At 37.7% G+C, this 20,376-nt stretch overlaps 2 protein-coding genes across 3 annotated transcripts in view; one reads left to right on the forward strand and one right to left on the reverse strand.

Moving 5' to 3' along the window:
* LOC131434688 (kynurenine 3-monooxygenase) overlaps positions 1-16,094 on the forward strand; it is a 30,934-nt gene extending 14,840 nt beyond the window's left edge. The window contains exon 7 of the mRNA XM_058601681.1: positions 15,954-16,094. Within this exon, the coding sequence (XP_058457664.1) occupies positions 15,954-16,088 (135 nt within the window). The 3' untranslated portion in view covers positions 16,089-16,094. The remainder of the gene's footprint in view (positions 1-15,953) is intronic.
* A 148-nt stretch (positions 16,095-16,242) lies between these two features.
* LOC131434689 (2-acylglycerol O-acyltransferase 2-A-like) overlaps positions 16,243-20,376 on the reverse strand; it is a 33,231-nt gene continuing 29,097 nt past the window's right edge. The window contains exons 5-6 of one of the 2 annotated variants that reach the window (XM_058601683.1): positions 16,469-17,010; positions 16,243-16,400 (exon numbers count right to left, since the gene is read on the reverse strand). In XM_058601683.1, coding sequence (XP_058457666.1) covers positions 16,243-16,400; positions 16,469-17,010 — 700 coding nt within the window. Of the gene's footprint in view, positions 16,401-16,439; positions 17,011-20,376 lie in introns of those variants that run through there. The other variant, XM_058601684.1, reaches the window with a different exon arrangement.

Below are 20,376 nucleotides of genomic sequence, written 5' to 3' on the forward strand. Positions count from 1 at the left end.
ATTTGTTTTGAATATTAAGGCATTTATTCCGCAAAAACTTATTTGTGTCTGCGAATTATCGAAAATTATTCTTTGAGTATTTTTGATCAAAATGTGTCTGGCGAGAATCGAACGGCGCACAAACAAATCTACAAACAACCGCTGATATCTATAACACCTTGTTCAAAACTGACTTCTGGGACTGAGCCAGAGATGACGTTTGTAATGTCAAACTAACCTCATTTTAAATTAAAGTACAGATTAGCTACATTTAACATTCTGAAACACAAATATTATGAAATAACCAGAATAGTTCTTTATAATAAAATAATGGTGGCTCTGAAAAGAATAATTTATGAAAGCGTTTGTGATGGAGAGTGATGAGTTGAATTCGAATTCCGATGGATGCCGCTGACTTCCGTCATCTAATTCCAGGTTGAACTGTTGTCCGTGGGTGCGATACTGATATGGTTGGTGTAGGTGTAGCGTTTACAACCGATTATAATTTTCCAATAAAGAAAACATTAATTCTCTGGGTTGATCAATGAAACTATAAGCCTAATTTATTGAACGAAACTATCAATATGCTATAGGGACTCGTTTCTAGCATTCAGAAGGGTCAAATTGCGTAATTCTCTACGACAATAAACTCTGGAACATTTTTCGCAAAAACAAAGAAGGCTTCACTTGATCTCGATTACTATGAATTTCACACAGCGAAAAGTGCAAAAATCCAACCAAACTGTTCTAGATTTGCACTAAACTGAGGATATTTACCAAATTGCACTAAACTGAGGATATACAACAAATCCTAATAGTTCTTTAGAAAACTTTTGAGCCATTAGAACGGCTGTGCTCTCCACCATTGTTTTTTTCGCCAGTGCAAATGACTGGCAGCTGTGACGTAATCGCTATACACGTTTAAGTTGAAAAATTTCGATTCTATTGGTAGTAAGATTATATAAATCCTTTCACAGATCACTGAGCTATGAGCTTTAAAAATATGAGCAAGGCAAACGCGCCTTATGGATTATCCCCTTTGATACTCGTTTATACCAAACATTTCAGAAAAGTTTAATTTTGAATTATTTGAGATTATGTCACACAACTGAAAATTTTATCATAAAATTGTGATCATATTTCCGATGGCGTGTAGCAAAAATTATGTTGATTCGTTAGATACAACAAGAGATATTCACGATCAAAAACTTATCACTCTCTCAGAGGATAAATTTTGAAAAGGAACCCCATAGTAAAGTAAGTCGTATTCAAGACAAAAAATGGATATGACGAATTCCGTGTGTTGGTAAAACATTTCTTTTTAAAAGGAGATAACCGTGCCAGCTCAGAAATGGTTTGAGAAATGTTACCCGGATCCACTGAAAATAAAGATTTGTGGTATTCTGATTTGGAACATGGCGAAATCAAACATTCATCTGGAAAAAATAAGAAAGTTTTGAAAATCGTCATAAATGAACGCAAAATCCAAGTTTGTGAGATTAGATGGTGCCTCGTTCGCTCACAATCGAATAAAAGCAACAACGCATCGAGGATCCAGAGAGCTGATCGGCACTGTTTAGTCGCAATGAAAAAGAATTTCGTGCGTTGGTATGAAACAGTGTACGAAACATGGATCCATCTTTTTCCGGAGTCATATCAGCATTCAGACGGGGAAAGCCAGCCGAGAATGAAACATGTAGCTAGAACAATCATGACGTCAGTTTTTGGATGCTCGAGGTATAATTAACATCAACTATCTGGAAAAGGAAAGCACCATCAAAAAGTTTTGAAGCCATGGGCAAATCATTCTATAAGTATGGTATCGAAAAGTACAAGAACGATTCAATTGCATTTTGCTCAAAACATGATGTTTATCTGGACTTTTTGATCGATGCGTTAACAACCTTCTCTACGGCAGTTTTTTTTTTTCCATAAATACGTTTATTTCTTAAGGCAGTTTACATAAGTTTTTTCTCGCCGTAGCATCACTTTTACTTAATATTCTTATCCTAATTTAATTCTAACATAGTCACAACGTTTTGAATTTATTAAAACATATTCTCTTATAGCTTAAATATCATCTTAGGTAACTCGTCATTAATTATGAAATCTACTCGGAAATATTATTTGAACCAAACGATTAACTTCTATAAATTATAAAATAAGCTGTTATTTTCAGACATTTTGTTGATAATTTCATAAACTGTTTCGAGTTTGTTTGTATCATTACATAATTTTTATTCTAATTTAGCTATTGGTTGAACTCATGGACGCAGCTGGGATCAGAACTAAGTCTTAAAAGGGGCCTTTATTAAATTGAAACTCCAATTTTCTTTATGAAATGATATATAAGTTTCATGTATGAAAGGTCACGACAAGCAAGAATGTCTCGAACTGGGATATTGGATAGTCTACCTTGGGTACGCAAAGAATTTATTAGTTGAGATCTGACATCACGATACTCCACGCATGTCCAAACGACATGATCAATATCCCGATAACCTTCTCCGCAAGCACAATGATTAGTCTCGGAGAGCCCAATTCGAAGGAGATGTGCATCTAACGTGTAGTGATTGGACATGAGTCTGGACATCACACGAATGAAATCCCTACTCACATCCAGTCCCCTGAACCATGCCTTTGTCGATATTTTCGGAATAATTGAGTGCATCCACCGACCCAGATCATCTCTATCCCAAGATGCTTGCCAGCTGGCAAGTGTTCTTTGGCGAGACGAGCTATAGAATTCGTTGAAAGCAATCGGTCGCTCATAAATTTCACCCTCAATAGCACCACGTTTGGCTAAAATATCGGCTCTTTCATTGCCAGGAATGGAGCAATGAGCCGGGACCCAGACTATAGTGATTAGATAATTATTGTTCAATATGTCGTTCAGGCACTGTTTTATTTTGCCCAGGAAAAACGGTTCATTTTTGCCAGCAGCGTTTGAACGAATGGCTTCAATTGCACTCAGACTATCTGTGAAGAGGAAATAATGGTTTGGAGATAATGTGACGATTACACTCAAACTATAATGAACTGCTGCTAGCTCTGCTATATAAACAGATGCAGGTTCTTGAAGCCTAAATGAGGCCGAAACATTATTGTTGAACATACCAAACCCTGTCGCTTCTTCAATTCGCGATCCGTCCGTATAAAACATTTTCTCAGAGTCAATATGCCTGAACTTACTTGAAAATATTTTTGGGATTTCCGTCGAGCGTAGATGATCCGGGATTCCACGCACTTCGCGCTGCATGGATGTATCGAAAATTAAAGTTGAGTCAGGGGCACTCAGGATGCTGACACGGATAGGAATATATCTTGATGGGTTGATTTCCTGTGACATATGGTTAAAATATACTGTCATAAATTTTGTTTGAGATCGAAGCTCGTCTAGTCGTTCGAAATTATTAATTACCATGGGATTCAGCACCTCACATCTTATTAGCAGGCGTGATGAAAGCTCCCAAAATCGATCTTTTAATGGAAGAACTCCCGCCAGAACTTCAAGACTCATTGTATGTGTCGAATGCATGCAGCCTAAGGCAATTCGCAAACAACGGTACTGAATTCGCTCAAGTTTGATAATATGAGAGTTTGCAGCGGAACGAAAACAAACGCATCCATATTCCATCACTGAAAGTATCGTTGTTTGATACAATTTTATTAGATCTTGCGGATGAGAACCCCACCAAGATCCTGTTATTGTTCGAAGAAAATTTACTCTTTGTTGGCATTTCGTTATCAGATACCTAATGTGTCCTCCCCACGTGCATTTGGAATCGAACCACACCCCGAGGTATTTAAAAGTTAAAACCTGTTGGATCATTCTTCCCATCATATGGAGCTGAAGCTGCGCGGGATCATGCTTTCTTGAAAAGACGACTAACTCTGTTTTCTCCGCAGAGAATTCGATACCAAGATGAACAGCCCAAACGGACAAGTTATCTAAGGTATCTTGCAATGGTTTATGCAGATCAATAGCTTTGGGCCCAGTAACTGAAACCACGCCATCATCTGCCAATTGCCTTAGTGTACATGGGGTTACTAGACAGCTGTCAATGTAAAAATTACAGCTGTCAATCACGTAAAAATTATAGAGGAGCGGACTGAGGCATGAGCCTTGCGGGAGACCCATGTAACTATTTCTGAGTGTTGCCAAATCGCCATGTGAAAAATGCATGCGTTTCTCTGACAAAAGGTTGTGCAAATAATTATTTATAACCGCTGGAAGTCCATGTTGGTGGAGCTTGTCTGAAAGAACATCAATGGAAACTGAATCAAATGCTCCTTTAATGTCTAAAAATACAGATGCCATTTGTTGCTTTTGAGCGAAGGCAATTTGGATGTCAGACGAAAGTAATGCAAGGCAATCATTCGTCCCTTTATTTCTACGGAAGCCAAACTGAGTATCTGACAACAAACCGTTCGTCTCGACCCAAGTGTCGAGACGTCGTAGAATAATTTTTACGAACAATTTTCTGATGCAGGACAACATCGCAATGGGTCTATATGAGTTGTGATTGGAAGCTGGTTTCCCCGGCTTTTGAATGGCGATAACTTTCACTTGTCTCCAGTCAGGTGGAACAATATTTTGCTCAAGAAACTTGTTGAACAATTCCAACAAACGTCTTTTTGCGAGGTCGGGCAGATTCTTCACCAAGTTGAATTTAATTCTGTCCAACCCAGGGGCGTTATTGTTACAAGACAAGAGTGCTATAGAAAATTCCATCATTGAAAATGGGTTATTAATAAAACCATTATTTGGAGGAGATTCCCGTATAATGCTCTGCGTAGGAACAGAATCTGGGCAAACTTTCCTAGCAAAGTCAAATATCCATCGGTTCGAGTATTCATCACTCTCATTGCCCACGTTACGATTCCTCATTCGTCTGGCCGTATTCCAAAGAGTGCTCATTGAGGTTTCTCTTGACAAACCTTCGACAAAATGTCTCCAATAGCTACATTTTTTGGCTCGAAGTATGCTCTTGTACTTGGTTTCTAAAACCATAAGTTTTTCAAAATTCTGAGGAGTTCCTCCTCCCCGTTTTAGAAACGTCTTGCAAGCATTTTGTTTTGCGAGTTTAGCCTCTGAGCACTCTTTGTCCCACCAGGGGTTGGGAGGCCTTCTGTTAGTCGTTGGCCCAGGAAAGCGTTTAGTTTGGGATTGTTCTGCGGCCTCCAGAATCGAACAAACGAGGAAGTCATATTCTTCAAGTGGAGGGAGATCTTCCATTGAATTCAAAATACTAGAGATTCTACTTTGGTATTTAATCCAGTCGATATTTTTTGTCAAATCATATGGAATACTAGCTGAATTAGCAATACATTTGTTACAGCTAATTGAGATGATGATTGGTAAATGATCGCTACCGTGTAAATCAGGCAATATTTTCCAGGTGCAATCTAGTTGAATTGATGTTGAGCAAAGAGATAGATCTAATGCACTTGGGCGTGCAGGAGGTCTTGGGATCCGTGTCATGCTACCCATATTTAATACCGTCATGCTAAAATTGTCACAAATGTTTTGTATTAAAGATGATCTGCTATCATTGTAAACGGAACCCCACATCATTCCGTGCGAATTTAAATCCCCCAGAATCAATCGTGGAGCAGGAAGGGCTTCAACCATTTCATTAAGCTGTCGCTGTCCAACTTGTGCTTTTGGAGGAATATAAACCGAAGCTATGCAAATATCTTTGCCTTTAATGTTTATTTGGCAAGCAACAACTTCTATACTAGAAGTTGAAGGGATGTTTAATCTATAAAAGGAACAGCATTTCTTAATTCCCAAAAGCACTCCACCATACGGAGAGTCTCTATCGAGACGTATAATGTTAAAATCATTAAAATTTAAAGCTATGTTTGAAGTAAGCCATGTTTCGCATAAAGCAAATACATCACATTTTTGACTATGCAATAAAATTTTAAATGAATCAAGTTTTGGCATGATGCTTCGACAATTCCACTGCAGGACAGTAATTGTATCATTTGCGGCGGGTGATAAATTATCCATCAAAAGATACAAAACCTGAGACAATTGGCCATTGAGCTGATAACTGCTTCAAAAAATTTCTAGCTATTGGAAGGAATGCCATTATGAGGGTCTTTAAGGGTTCAGATATATTGAATGCTGAGAAAATCCATTCAACAATTTCCGAAAACTTCAGTAATCCTGTTGGTGGCTGTGAAATGGAGCCCACAGGATTATTACCTTTTTCTGTGCTAGATCCTGGATTGGTTTGTGAATTTGACAAACCAGGAGGCACAGTCTTTGGTTTTGACTTTTTTTGTTTAACACGGGGATCTTTTTTTGAAGATGAAACTTTAGGTGTCTTTTTTGGTAATTTGGAAGAAGACTTCTTTCTCTTAACTGACCCTTGGGTAGTGATAAACGAATTACCTTCACTATTTTCGTCAGAGTCAGAGTCCTCTGTTTCCTCTAGATTTGAAAACCCGTTTTCGGTTTCCAAAGGGGGGACATCAATGACCGTTTTAAGCATTTCTGCATATGTGCGCTTAGACCGTGCTTTTAAAGAAAGCTTAATTTTGTCTTTGTGCACTTTAAATGCAGTGCATACTGAAATATCCTCATGAGGACTTTCCCCACAATAAATACATTTTTCAATTTCCTTGTTGCAATCATTATCTTTATGAGGTCCTTCACACTTAATACATTTTGGTTTATTGCTACAGTAAGTAGCTGTGTGTCCGAATTTTTTGCAGTTCGTACAATTCATTACATTTGGAACAAAAAGCCGAACAGGGAGGCGAATTTTATCGACATAGACATGGGACGGCAACGCAGATCCGGCAAATGTCACTCGAAACGAGTCTGATGGGCGATAAACTTTTTTTCCCTCTTCATAAACTACTGAGTACAGTTGTTTGCACTCCAGTATTTTCACACCCTCAAGCATAGAGTTCTTGAAACGACCAACACCATGCTTGAGTAAATCATCTACCGAAAGACTCGCTTCGGTAACAACACCGTCAATTTCGACATCTTTGGAGGGTATGTAAACTTTATACTCTTTATTGAAATGTTCCGAAGAGACAATATCATTCGCGTGTTTCAAATTATTTACCACAACACGAATTTTATCGTTATTTACTTTTATGATCTCTTTGATTGAAGAGAATCGTGATGTTAAACCTTTAGAAATTTGGTAAATGTTTAATGGCTTTGATATACGTCTAAAAAAGACTATCCAAGGCCCAGAAGAGCTCTCCTGATATTTTTTCGTTCGTGGGGGTATAGGATTCATGCTAGGATTTACGTCCATGGATTCATCCATCACATTAAAATTTTTAATCAAACTTTAAAGTAAAAAATGAAACCAACACTACACAGTACTCAATCAAAAGGAAAAGAAAAAACTTCTACCTTGAAATTATTGTCTATCTCCGTTGCACTGCCGTGTAGATCCTCGTTGCTCTAGATGTTCTTGTTGGATGCTGATTGTTGGATGTGATGCTACTGCTACCTGACATCCAGCACCACTCGATTTCCGATTTACTTTTGTCTTCGCCAGCTGCAACCAGCGCAGGTCACCGGTGTATACCTGCGTGTTGTATGGCAGTGGAAAGACCGAGTTGTCTTGTCTCCTTCTTCCTTGTGCTCCGCACCGATATGCTTCTGCACCGAAGTGCCTTCGCACCGGTGTGCCTTTGCACTCTCCTGCTTCTGTGTGCCTTTGCACTCTTCTTCTTCAATGTGCCTTTGCACTCTCCTGCTCAGCACTTGTGGCTGTATATTGTGGCCTGGGTAGAGCTTGGGAAACGCCCTTTGTTGTTTCCTTCACCAGCTTGGCCCAGCACTAGGGCTCTCTTATGCAGCACGATTTTACGTTTTAACGGCTGCTGCCAACAGGTCTCTACCTGTAGTTCAACCGTTGTCGTATTTAACGCGTGTAAACTAACCAGCGTTATTAAACTGTACGCTTCTATACACAACCTTCTCGGTTGAACGGCTATTACTGAATGATCTCTACGGCAGTATCGAACCGCACAGAGTGTAAGTCAATTCGATACTGAATCTGAAAATGCAAATTGAATTGAACTTTTATTCACCAATTACCTAAAATATATGGATTTATCTACTCGAATCGATGAGTAGAAATATTTCTAAGTAAAATATATCGAACATCAGTTAAATAATGGTTGAGATGTAGACAATAAAAAATCTGACCACTGTTTGTACGGTTTTATTTCCTGTATTTTGAATTTGCACTCCGGTATCGAAAACAAAGGCGTAGACCTACGTCAAAAGATGTTGAGTAATTTTATTTATGCGAAGATATAGAACGGAAAGGTGAGACGAACTTTGTAATCATTTGAGCAAGCAGAAATCTTTTAGTAACTTAACTTTCACATTCTACCAGAGGAGACGAACTTATAGCTATAAAGATATAGATAAAAAATATCCATACAGTGAAGAAATCATTGTGTATGAGAATGCCGTCGCAAACAGAAAGTGACAACTTCTGGTAACTTTTCTTTTGCCGGTCCAGGTAGTAAATGGTTAAGAAGGTACTTTCCGGCATACCAGATACTCGAGTGATTTGCATTGATGAGATGCTAAAGCTAAACTCCTCTGGCTGAAGGTTTCTAAAAGATTTCTGGTTGCTCAAATGGCTCTTGTCACGTCTCACATTTCTATTGAATATCTTTACATCCTTGCTCTACCTTGAGTACAAGCATTCGATAAATTTAATTTTATTTATTCTTAGTTACAATAAAAATATGCTTGACATTATAAATAATAACAATATTACCATTGTTTTTTGCTCGAAATTTCAGGGGGATAATTATCCACCTTAAACATTTTTGGGTGGGTAATACTACCCACCGTACCCACCTCTTTCACCGGCCCTGAATACGGGGGTTGCGGAACGATATTGGTTGAATTGGGACGGTGCATTATCGTGGGGCAAAAACCAAGATTTATCGGCCAATAATTCCGGCCTCTTTTTACAAATAGCTTCGCACACATGACGTATAGTATTCAAATACAGGACCGTACCCAGGATTTCGTTTCGGGAGGGGCCCTCAGATAAAAACCTGTTTTAATCCACCTAGTGATGTAATGATGCCTTTCTCATGTACATATAATATTGTGGTATTCTAATCAAAATTTTTCCCTTCGATTTTTGAAAGAAACCAAGAGATTGTTTGTGCATATAATACAGAATAAAACAGTGCTTTGATTGCGTAAGTCATTCTTAAGAAAAAGAAGTGGGTTCACTATTATATGCACTTCCGGCACCGGAACCCGAGTACCGGTATAATCGAACCGACTTTGATTATACCGGTACGGCCAGAAACTAACATGACGCACAAACTCTACTACTACGCACTCTAAATTACGATTTAAATGTTTGTTGCATCCGAAAATATTTTAATTGACGGTGTACAACATTGAACACACTTTACCCTACAACTCCGAAACCAGAAGTCGGATCCGGATGAAATTCAGGAATTCCGTATGGGACCGGAAAACGTTTCAGTTTGTCAAAATCGGTTCAACCATCTCCGAGAAAACCTAGTGAGATTATTTGACACACACACAGACATTGCTCAGCTCGATGAACTGAGTCGAATGGTATATGACACTTGGCCATTCACTAGTCGGTTTTTCAAGTGATTGCATAACCTTTCTATATGAGAAAGACAAAAAATAATGTTACTGAAGATGTCTTAGGTACATAATTTTCGGTGGGCATTTTGCCGATGTTTTTAACAGACAGTTTTTAACTTTTTCACTGGAACTATCAGTATTGAGTATTCGAATAAAATTTATGGCTGTAACCGAGAGGTGAATATTATATTACATTTCTTAACGTTTACTGTCATGCCATTCCATTCGCACATGTCCAAGACTTTTTCAACGTCCATTTCTAGAGCACAACTATCCACGAGACTTGTGATGGTGTGATAGATTTTGAGAAGTGGTCCAAGATAGCTTCCTTACTTCGATTCGCGGAGAACGGAAAACATCTTCTAAATTTTGTCGTGAATACGACTTACTTTACTATGGGGCGCCTTTTTAAAATTTACCCCCTAAGAGAGTGATAAGTTTTTGATCGTGAATATCTCTTGTTGTATCTAACGTATCAACATAATTTTAGCTACATGCAATCGGAAATATGATCACTATTTTATGATAAAATTTTCAGTTGTGTGACATAATCTCAAATAATTAAAAATTAAACTTTTCTGAAATATTTGGTATCAACGAGTATCAAAGAGGAAAACACATGACGCTTGTTTGCCTTTCTCGTATTTTGAAAGCTCACAGCTCATGATCTGTGGAAGGATTTATATAATCTAACTACCAATAGATTCGAAACTACACTATTGAAAAACCTGTCTGATTTGAGGAAGAGAACAAAATTTGTGCTGCACCATCGATATAAAAGCTAATTTTTCAAACTTTTTCTATCATTTTTTGGACAACGGTTAAGACACACACACACACAAGAGTAACATCGGGCCGGCCACACAGCAAAACCACACCAGAAGCCTGCCAGCTGAAGTCATCAGTGCAGTGCGCAATAAACCATCTCGGATCTAAATGCAGATCTTGTTGGTCGTGACAATTCAAAGCACTTTTCAGTGCTACAGATCATCGTAATCATCGTACCGAAAGCATCAGTTTTATCAAGAAGGAAGTAGACCAAGTTTGCACCGTCACTAACACATTCCATTACGATTCACGCAATGCGAAGATGAAAGTATTGATGTAGAACACATCTTTATACTAGTATGGGTGTCGTTTGAAAATATGCCGTGCGAAACAGGGTTGCCACGTATACAGATTATTCTGTATTTTTATTATAAAGAACTATACTGGTTATTTCATAATATTTAATTGTGTTTCAGAATGTTTAATGTAACTAATCTGAACTTTAGTTTAAGTGCATCGTTTCAAATTCTAGTACTGCAAAAGGAATTCATACAATTGATCAACTAATTGATATTCGGAATTGTTAAGGAACATGCCAGTTGTTTTCGTATTCATGACATCCAGTTATGTCTCTGACATTACCCACCCACCTTTTTTAGGTTACTTTAGTTGATGACCATACGAACTAACTTTGGCTAGACAGGTTTCGGAAGTAGAGGTCTAAAATTTTACTACGTAGCTCACATAGATTTTTCAAAGATGATTTGAGGTTTAGGAACAGATAATAGTTCGAGGGAGCCAAATCATGTGAAAAAGGGGGATGGGCAAGTGATTGTAATTCTAAACCGCTGATTTCAACCATGGTATCAATGCTCATATGCTTCAGATAAGCCATTTCACAGCGATTTCGTTCTTTTGTCGCTCCAATAAAAGATAACTTCAGGCACACGTTCCGTTTCGAAGTACGACTTTAGTCCATTGTCGGGTAAGCATTCCGTTCTCTGGCGTATAATGATGGATCCAGCCAAACATGTACTCGAGGTGCGCTTATGTACCCCGGTTTTAACCTCCATTTTATTTAGTTTTGACATTGTTCGCTTCGTAACAAACTTTTTTTTTCTTTTTGTGATTTTGGTAGGGGCCAGGGCCCCTCGGGCCTCCCTCTCTGGGTACGTGCCTATTCAAATAGTATGCCTGGTGACAGTTTGGCCGATCGGAAGGAATTCGGAGTGCATCTAGATAATCAAAGAAAACTGTCAACATTATTTTGCTTTGACGTGGCTCGTCGTCAAAACGTTCTCGACCCTCTTTGAACAACTTGTATCAATCAAAAACACTAGCTCTCTACATACAATTATCACCGAAGGCCTTTTGCAATATTCTGAATGTTGCGGCATCAGAAATTTGATTCCGCACACAAAATTTGATGGAACTTCTTTGTTGAATAATTTCACTCATTGTAAAAATCGCCGATTGATCTTTTAATACTTCAGAAAGACAGACGTATACTAGACACTAATGAATATTTTGACGTGACACTTGGCACAGATATCACTGACAGTCATACCAACCTAGAAAAAAAATTTCGACGAATAAGGTTTCCGCGCGAAATATAGTTCAAAAGTCTTACTACTTCATGTCCAAAGTAGTATACCATTCGAATCAACTATGAATTATGAACATTTCAATCCGCTCAGTTTTCTCGGAAATGGCTAAACCGATTTAAACAAGGTTAGGCTCGTTTGGAAGCTACCATTGCAGAGTGGTCCGGATGCACAATTCAGGGGGATAAAACATTTATGGCCTAGCCTTATACTTTAGAGTTGCGATGTATGCAGGACAAATGATCAGTATCGAAGAAGCATTTTTTGAATATAGACGGTCTTAGAGCAAATTCAGCAACTAGAAGTTCTATATGGAAGATCTATAGTATAACAGAAACTGAAACAACCGTATCCCCAGCAAGCCGTTCTAGTTTTATTTATTCGACCAGTTCTTTTGTCAAATTTAAAACTGGTCTACGATGCCGTTCTATTTTTTGTATAGTTGAAACACGAGTAAAACACTGCTGAGGCTGCCAGTTTTTCTTGTTATAAAATCCAGATTTAAATTTTGTAACTTATCATTAGAGATATCCAAACCTGTTAAGATAGTGGTTTACTTTCTTCAATAAAATTAAAAAAACAACATATCAAACAGCTTTGCTAAAGACGCCGTTGTGGTATCTCTAGCAGCTCTAACAAATAGTAAACTTACTTTAATCGAGCAACTTAGGATGTTTCTAAGAAAATCTGTCTTTTTGCTCTTAAATTTTTATTTTTCCCTTTTCGTGTTTAGTATCTTTGAAAAAACTTTTTATAGCGTATTAAAACAATTTTATTCGTGACTGATGCATTCAGATAGCGCTCTGTAAAGTTATTGACACTGTTGTATTCAAAGTTGTGGCAATTGAACAAATTTTCTCTTTTCTTCTACATATAGAAAGGCTATATAATCACTGTAGAAACCGACTATCGAACTGAGGCCTGGAAGGCCGAATGTCATGTACCTTTCGAATCAGTTCGTCGAGTATACAAAATGTCTGTGTGTGCGAAAAAGATGTGCACTCACTCACGATTTTCCTAGATTCAAATGGAAGGCTCCCTAATAGAATTGCTGAATTGGATCTGGACCTGGCTTCGGTTCCGGAGTTAAAAGACGATGACTGTTTGAAATTACAAGCTGTCGTATATTGTAGCGATGTAAAAAGACGGGTGGGTAATGTCAGAGACACAACTGGATTACATGAATACGAATAAAACTGACATTAAACTTGATCAGTATCTAACGGGGAAAACAGATTGGGAAATTGACATGTGAATGCAATTTTGTAATGAAACCCACGAAGGCGTTACCGCTGAGACGGGACTCGATCCCGTTGCTAACTTCTAACCGGGGAAATTGTTTTGCCAATTAAACTACCCTGCATATGAAAACATATGAAGAGAAAGCCCAATTTACTAGAAGAAACCAAATGCTTCGCTGTACTTGGTCACCACTTACGGAAACAAATTCAACAGAACATACACTGATCACAAGTTTGTTTTTTCCCTTCTACTTGGCACGTTTAATTGGTAAAAAAATTTTCCCGATTAAGAGTTACCTACGGGTTCGATTCCGTCTCTGCGGTAACATTTTCGCGATTTTCATTACATAATTGCATTGATATGTCAATGCTCTTAGTCTTAACAAAGACTTAAACAATAAAACAAATCGTTGGAAACTGACATGCTTTTACACACTTCGGAAAATTCTATATCTATTTATTACAAAAAAAGGTATACAAACAAAACAGAAACACTTTTATTTCAAATCTCACAAAAAATTTGGAATAATTGTGTTTTTCATGATACTGTAAGTAAAATGTTTGCGACGACCGACGTATACCACGTAAAAAAATAAATTCCACTGAATATTTTCAATTTATAACGCAAAATATTCGTATTTTTGTATCTTCGCGGGGTACATTTTTGGAAATGTCAAAGTATATTTGGTAAATTGTTGTATATCAATCGTTATCAATATTTTCTTTTTAATAATCTGCTCTGTTTTGGATGTTTGAATTTGGAAACTCGAAATTCATAAGAATATTAAAATTCATCAACTCATAAAGTTACAGGGTATTGTTATGAATTAGTGACGTAACCGTACCACTTTTTATATCCACAGAGCTTAACGCAAAACGCTTCTTGATTCTTGATGTATAATCGTAAAGATTTGGAAATGTTACTGACGTAAGCTTCCAATTATACTCAAATTATAGAATATACCTTATTTTATTTCAAAAATTAGCTCCATAAAAAAATTTATATGCTAAGAAATACGGGCTGTTTAAATCAACAAAACGATTATTTGACCTTGAAAACAAAAATATAGTTATTTCAAACCGAGATATCGGAGAATTAAACAAAATATGTTTTCTGTAAACTAGAGTACTCTGTGATCAAAAAATAACCGGAATTTTCATTTTAAAATTCCCGCGCTTGTCCAATCGGTAAATTTTTATTCTCTCAACGTTGGCAACACTTTTATACACATTCTGTCAAATTTTGACACATATCGTACGATTAGTTTTTGTTTGGCGTCTATACAAAGAAGTTGAAAAATTTTCGGGTGGCGATTTTTATGATGGATGAAAATTTAGAGCAACGTGCGTGCATCAAATTTTGTGTTGCAAATGGATTTAAGTGTTCCGAAACGTTGAAAATATTAGAAAAGGCCTTTGGTGAATCGTGTCTAGGAAAAACACAGGCATACGAGTGGTATAAACGCTTCAAAGGTGGTCGTACAACCTTGGATCATGATGAGATCCCTGGCCGCCCAACAACATCTGTTACTGAAGAAAACATTGAATCGGCGAAGCAAATCGTGTTGCAAAATCGTTCTGTACCGACTAGAGAGATTGCTGTGTTGTTGGGCATCTCTTATGGATCAACCGAACACATTTTAACTGATGTTTTGGGATTGAAACGCGTCGCTTCTCGGCTGGTGCCAAAAAAGCTGAATTTCATTCAAAAACAGCGTCGTGTTGATGTGGCCAAAGAGATGATTTCCAACGCAGATATGACGTCTAAACCGCACATTAAACGACCGAATTGTTCTAAATTTTCATCCATTATAAAAATCGCCACACGAAAATTTTTCAACTTCTTTGTATAGACGCCAAACAAAAACTAATCGTACGATATGCGTCAAAATTTGACAGAATGTGTATAAAAGTGTTGCCAACGTTGAGAGAATAAAAGTTTACCGATTGGACAAGCGCGGGAATTTTAAAATAAAAATTCCGGTTCTTTTTTTATCATAAGGTATAGTTGTTTCAAACCAATGTTTTCGATCAACAAAAAAAATCCTTAGAATTACCAGAAATTTATTTATTCTTACAATATTCTATAATGAGACTTGTTCAAATGAAAAGCTAAACACATTATCACACCACCAGATGTGTTTGGAAGCGTTTTGTTTGTCATTCAATTATTGTGGGTAGTTTTCTAATTTTTAGTAAAGTATTCCACTTTTTTGTGGTGTGTTTCTTTTAGAGTATTCAAGTGATTTCCAACAACTTCTTCCTGAACTTCCTGGACATACAAAAATGAGTTAGTCGAATTGGTCTCTTCATCCGTGCAAAATAAATCGTTTTCAATTCTGAAGACGTATGCAAAGTGTCATCCAAATCGGAGTATGTTAACCATTTTTTCTATTTTGGGAATGGCTCAATGAAGAGAGAATTCAAGTAAATAGGACTAAATTTCGGAAATCAAAGGGCTGATTCCTTAGTTATAACAAATTTTGCTGGAACTCAAGAATCTATTTTTTTTTCATTTCAAAATTCGAATTTTTACTTAGAGGAAGTTATTGCAGTGAAATGCATCAGTTAAACATTTGAAAATATGTTTGGATTGACCGGTGAATTGGTTGTTATTTTCAACAACTATTTATTTCAGGTGTAACAATCGAAATTTACCTAGCATTAGTTTTGTGTATGTTCCTACTAACCATTGATGTCTTTTGTTGTTAATTTCAGATACTAACACGAGTGTTGTACGGCTCATCTTTAACATTCGTAGCTGTCATCGCTGCGGTAGGCTACAAATATGGTAGCAAGGACCAGCTGGACCAGCTTTCCGCTATGTTGCTCAATATACTTAAATACAAATAATTCTATAGTGACTAATGTGGCAAAAGAAAACTATTCTGTTCAATTTTACGGTCAAATGGACGTACGCTTTGTGTTCAATAATAACACCGAGATCTAACAAAAGTCTTTTCTAGGCAATGAGAAGAAACAAATAATGTAAATGATGACTAGTGACCTATTCTAGAACTAAGCGAATATTTTCGAAATTTTCAACATATTTACTCTTATGAGTTTCGAACAATTTCTCCAGTGCAGTACAAAATGCTTCGTGTAAGTTTTCAACGTCTTCCTTGGATGGATTATCTAATTTCTTCACCTCGACCGGAGCACCAACTGTGAATGAAAACAAGCAAAATATCAATATTTATCCTTTCAAGCAACCGCATCCTCACAATACGTACTAACGGTGTTTATTGGTTTCCGCCTTGGGATAACACCAAACGTATACTGGAAAAATCCTCGTCCGACTAGGGCAGCCGGTGCGATTCCCGTGGTTGCTTTGACCCACTCCTGGAAGCGCCGTAAGCGTGAACCCGGCGGGTTTGCCGGTTGATCGAACAGGTCCAGCTCACCAAAATTGATCACCGGAACTATCGGGGAACCAGTTTGCAGTGCGATCCGGCAGAATCCTTTGCGCTTCTTCAGCACCAACCGATAGTCGTTGGGTCTACAGTTGAGCGATTCGGCTGCACCGCCGACGATGATGACCACGGCATTCGATGTGCTCCCGTCGGAATTGCGGGGGTCCTTGGGATCCGTTGGAGCCTGCAATAGATTGGTGATGCTTTCCTGAGAGCACGATGCGGCACCCCAGCTGAATGCTAGCTCGCGAAAAAACGGAACCAACAGGTGGAAGTCAAGGGTAACGACACGGGAGCGAATTCCCGGGAACTTCGTGCGGAAACCGGTCGTGTCGGTGGCAAAACTGAGGAAACAGCCGGTACTGGAAAAAGTAGTTACGTTCGTGAGTTATGCGGTTGATCAAAGTGTGAAAAATTTGTTTCATTCAAAGTTGGCGTTAGTGCAAACTGGGCAAGTGTTATTAAAAAAAACAACTTCTGACTTGTTCGATGTTGATTGTCGTGACAACCCGTAAAAAATAAACCATTGATTTTACAGTATAAACAATTGATTCACAATTAGATCTATGAGTTACAATACATTTTATTGTATCTTGACATGATTTTTTTCATTTTCAACGATTCATTATACTGTTTCTTCGATTCTACAATTGAATTTATTGTACACATGGTGTTACAAACAATATGCAAACTGTACATTTGAATGTTTTCCAAAAAAACGTGTATGAGAAAATTTTATGATTTGAATTGTTACGATACATAACAACCTATACATTCTATTGTAAAAAGCATGTTTACAATTAATTGAATAGTGTATAACAATACAATAAAATATTTTTCAGTGATCAAAGCAAAATTGTGGGAGATTTTGTAACAGCAAAACGTATTGTTTTTCTACAATATTTTTTATTCGGGAATCCTCCTGCTCAATAACATACACCAGGCAAATCTCTGGAAAATATAAAAGCATCAAAGTGTGAATAGATCACAGTAGAGTGCGATACATATTGTACTTAGAAAACAATATATCAATAAAGAAAATAAGACAAGAAATAAAATAAATATGACAAAACAAAAAGTCTTCCAATAATTAGAATGAAAATAGTTCGATTGGATTAAGGATGCAAATGCTTACTGATGTCATGATATTCAATTTCCTCTCATCCCCAGGAGGAATAAATTTGTATAGCAGTTCCTCTGATTGAATGTTGGAGTGTATGATGCGAGGTATACTTGAAAAAAGCCTTTTTATTTTGACAGAAAAATTCACATGATATGTGTTTCATTAGCACCTTTAGTTTCCTACAATTATACACAACTTTTACACAAAACCGTCGATCACTTCCAATCAATTTTTGTGCCGCTACACCAGCTTCATTAACACTTCTGTATATAATCTTGCCACAGGCAAATTAAACATTTTTTCGCGTTGTTTAAACTGTAGTGCGAAGATCATATTGCCGGTTATGGTCTACACTTTCTCTTTTCGGTCATCCAGTACAGTTTTATGTATTATTATTATTATTGTCGTTCATTTTGCCCCTTGTTTTAACCTTCATTTGATGTAAGGAGTGTATCGATAAGTAGTTAGCAATATTCAAACAGTCCGGCCGGGACTTAAAAGTGGTTGAGTACATCAGGAAAAACCCATCGGCGTCGACGCGGGATTTGGTCAAGCATTTCAACACCAGCATCGGGATGATTCAACGGATGGATGAAAGTTCGGAACTTCCTGAAAACGTACAAGAAACAGAAGGTGCCGAAAAAGTCCCTGGTACAGCAAGTTCCGGCCAAAACAAGAGCGCGAAAACTGTATAACCGGATTCTACAGAATAAAGATGGATGCATCCTGATCGACGACGAAACCTACGCCAAGGAAGATTCTCGAGCGCTGCCCGGACCGCAACATTATACGAAATCGGTGTACCAGGACCTGGACGACACTGACACCACGGTGGCGATGAAAAAGTTTGGGCAGAAGGTGTTGGTCTGGCAAGCAATTTGTAGCTGTGGTTTGTGGTCGTCGATTTTCTTCACGAAGGGCACAATTAACGCCAAGGTGTACGAGAAAGAATGTATGAAGAAGAGAATGTTGTCACTGTACAGAAAGCATAAGGCTCCTCCTCTCTTCTGGCCGGATTTGGCTTCAGCCCACTACGCCAACTCCGTTCTACAGTGGTTGTCAAAAAATAATGTACAATTCGTGGAAAAGGACATCAACCCACCGAACTGCCCGAATCTTCGGTCAATTGAAAGGTATTGGGCAATTGTCAAGCGACACTTTCGGAAAGAAGGTACAGTGTCCCAAAACATGCAGGAGTTCGAAAAAACTGGACAGCTGCGACCAAGAGAGTTACAAAAGTAACTGTGCAGAATTTAATGAAGAATATCAAGTCCAAAGTGCGAGCGTTTCACAGAAACTAGGATTTTCTTCAATATAATCAGTGAAATGCATAAAAATGTAATTTTTCTACAATATATCCAAAACTGATGTCGTAATATGTTTTTTTTTCGCTTTTTTATTCAATAATCAATGTTGCTAACTACTTTTCGATACACTCCTTAGTTTTGAAACTGTCCCATGTACCCGCTTCGTAGGGCCTGCCACTGCGTGTTTTAATGGCATCAAAACCTTTATTCCACGGTATAATCAAGCAGGATCAACAGAGGTCTGTCACTGACGGTAACCAGTGTTGTGTCTGCATGTGTGTGTATTTGTGTGTGTGTATGTATGTGTGTGTATGTATGTTACAAAAATGTGCAATCGATTTTCTCGGAGGTTGCTGAATTTCTTTTCTCCAGCCTAGATTCAAATTAATAGCCTTGTAGTCCCGTAGCGTGCTATTAATTTTCATCTGAATCCGATTTCCGGTTCGGGAGTTACGGGATAAAATGTGCGAAATGAACTAAAAAACTACAAGGATCAGCCCCATGGGGTTGTTCGAGGCGTTGATGTGGAACAAGGCAACCTAAATTTCTAATGATCTACAATAAAAAAAGTTCAATCAATCCGAACCAACACCAACACATCATTTGATGACAAACACCAGAGAAGGTTTTAAGTGCAAATGACAGTTTCTCTTTGTTGTCTTTTCTTGTCTTAGAAATTTAGTTTAGATTATTCTGTGAAAATTTCAGAATGATTGTTTGACTTTAGCGGTCGGGAAAGTCTTTTTTCTGAAGGAAGAATTGCATAGCTGAAAACGGCAACTTTCAACTTGTTCATTGAATATCTCGCCTTCAAAAGCATGGATCAAAAATCTATCCTGACAATGTCTAGATAATTTAGTTTAGATGCGATTAGTGAATAAAAACATATATGTTGTAGCGATAAAAATTAAGTGAATATTATTTTTGTAATGGTAAGTCCATTTCTATGGCGGTACCATTTTTATTTGCTCTTGTATCCTGAAACATGAGAGAGAAATAAAATCGGCTCAGCAAGGCTGCCAAACAAGCGGTAGCTTTATTGGATTTTATGTGATGTAGTCAAACTTGTAACCGAAAATATCAAAACTTTCTTGACCACCCGGCCACATCGAGAGTCATTTTACACATTTACGAGAGAGCATGGAGAGAAATGTAATACGCACAGCGAGCAACACGGTTTCACGCTAACGACTGGCGTCAGCCCTTAAGGTGAAATGTAGCGTCATAAAATGCGCGCAAAATTTTATCCGCTTCAGTTGAACGAACCGTCGCACAAAGCATACCAAGAAAAACGGACA

Source organism: Malaya genurostris, chromosome 3 (genome assembly GCF_030247185.1).
Source record: "Malaya genurostris strain Urasoe2022 chromosome 3, Malgen_1.1, whole genome shotgun sequence".
NCBI classification, from domain to species: Eukaryota; Metazoa; Arthropoda; class Insecta; order Diptera; family Culicidae; genus Malaya; species Malaya genurostris.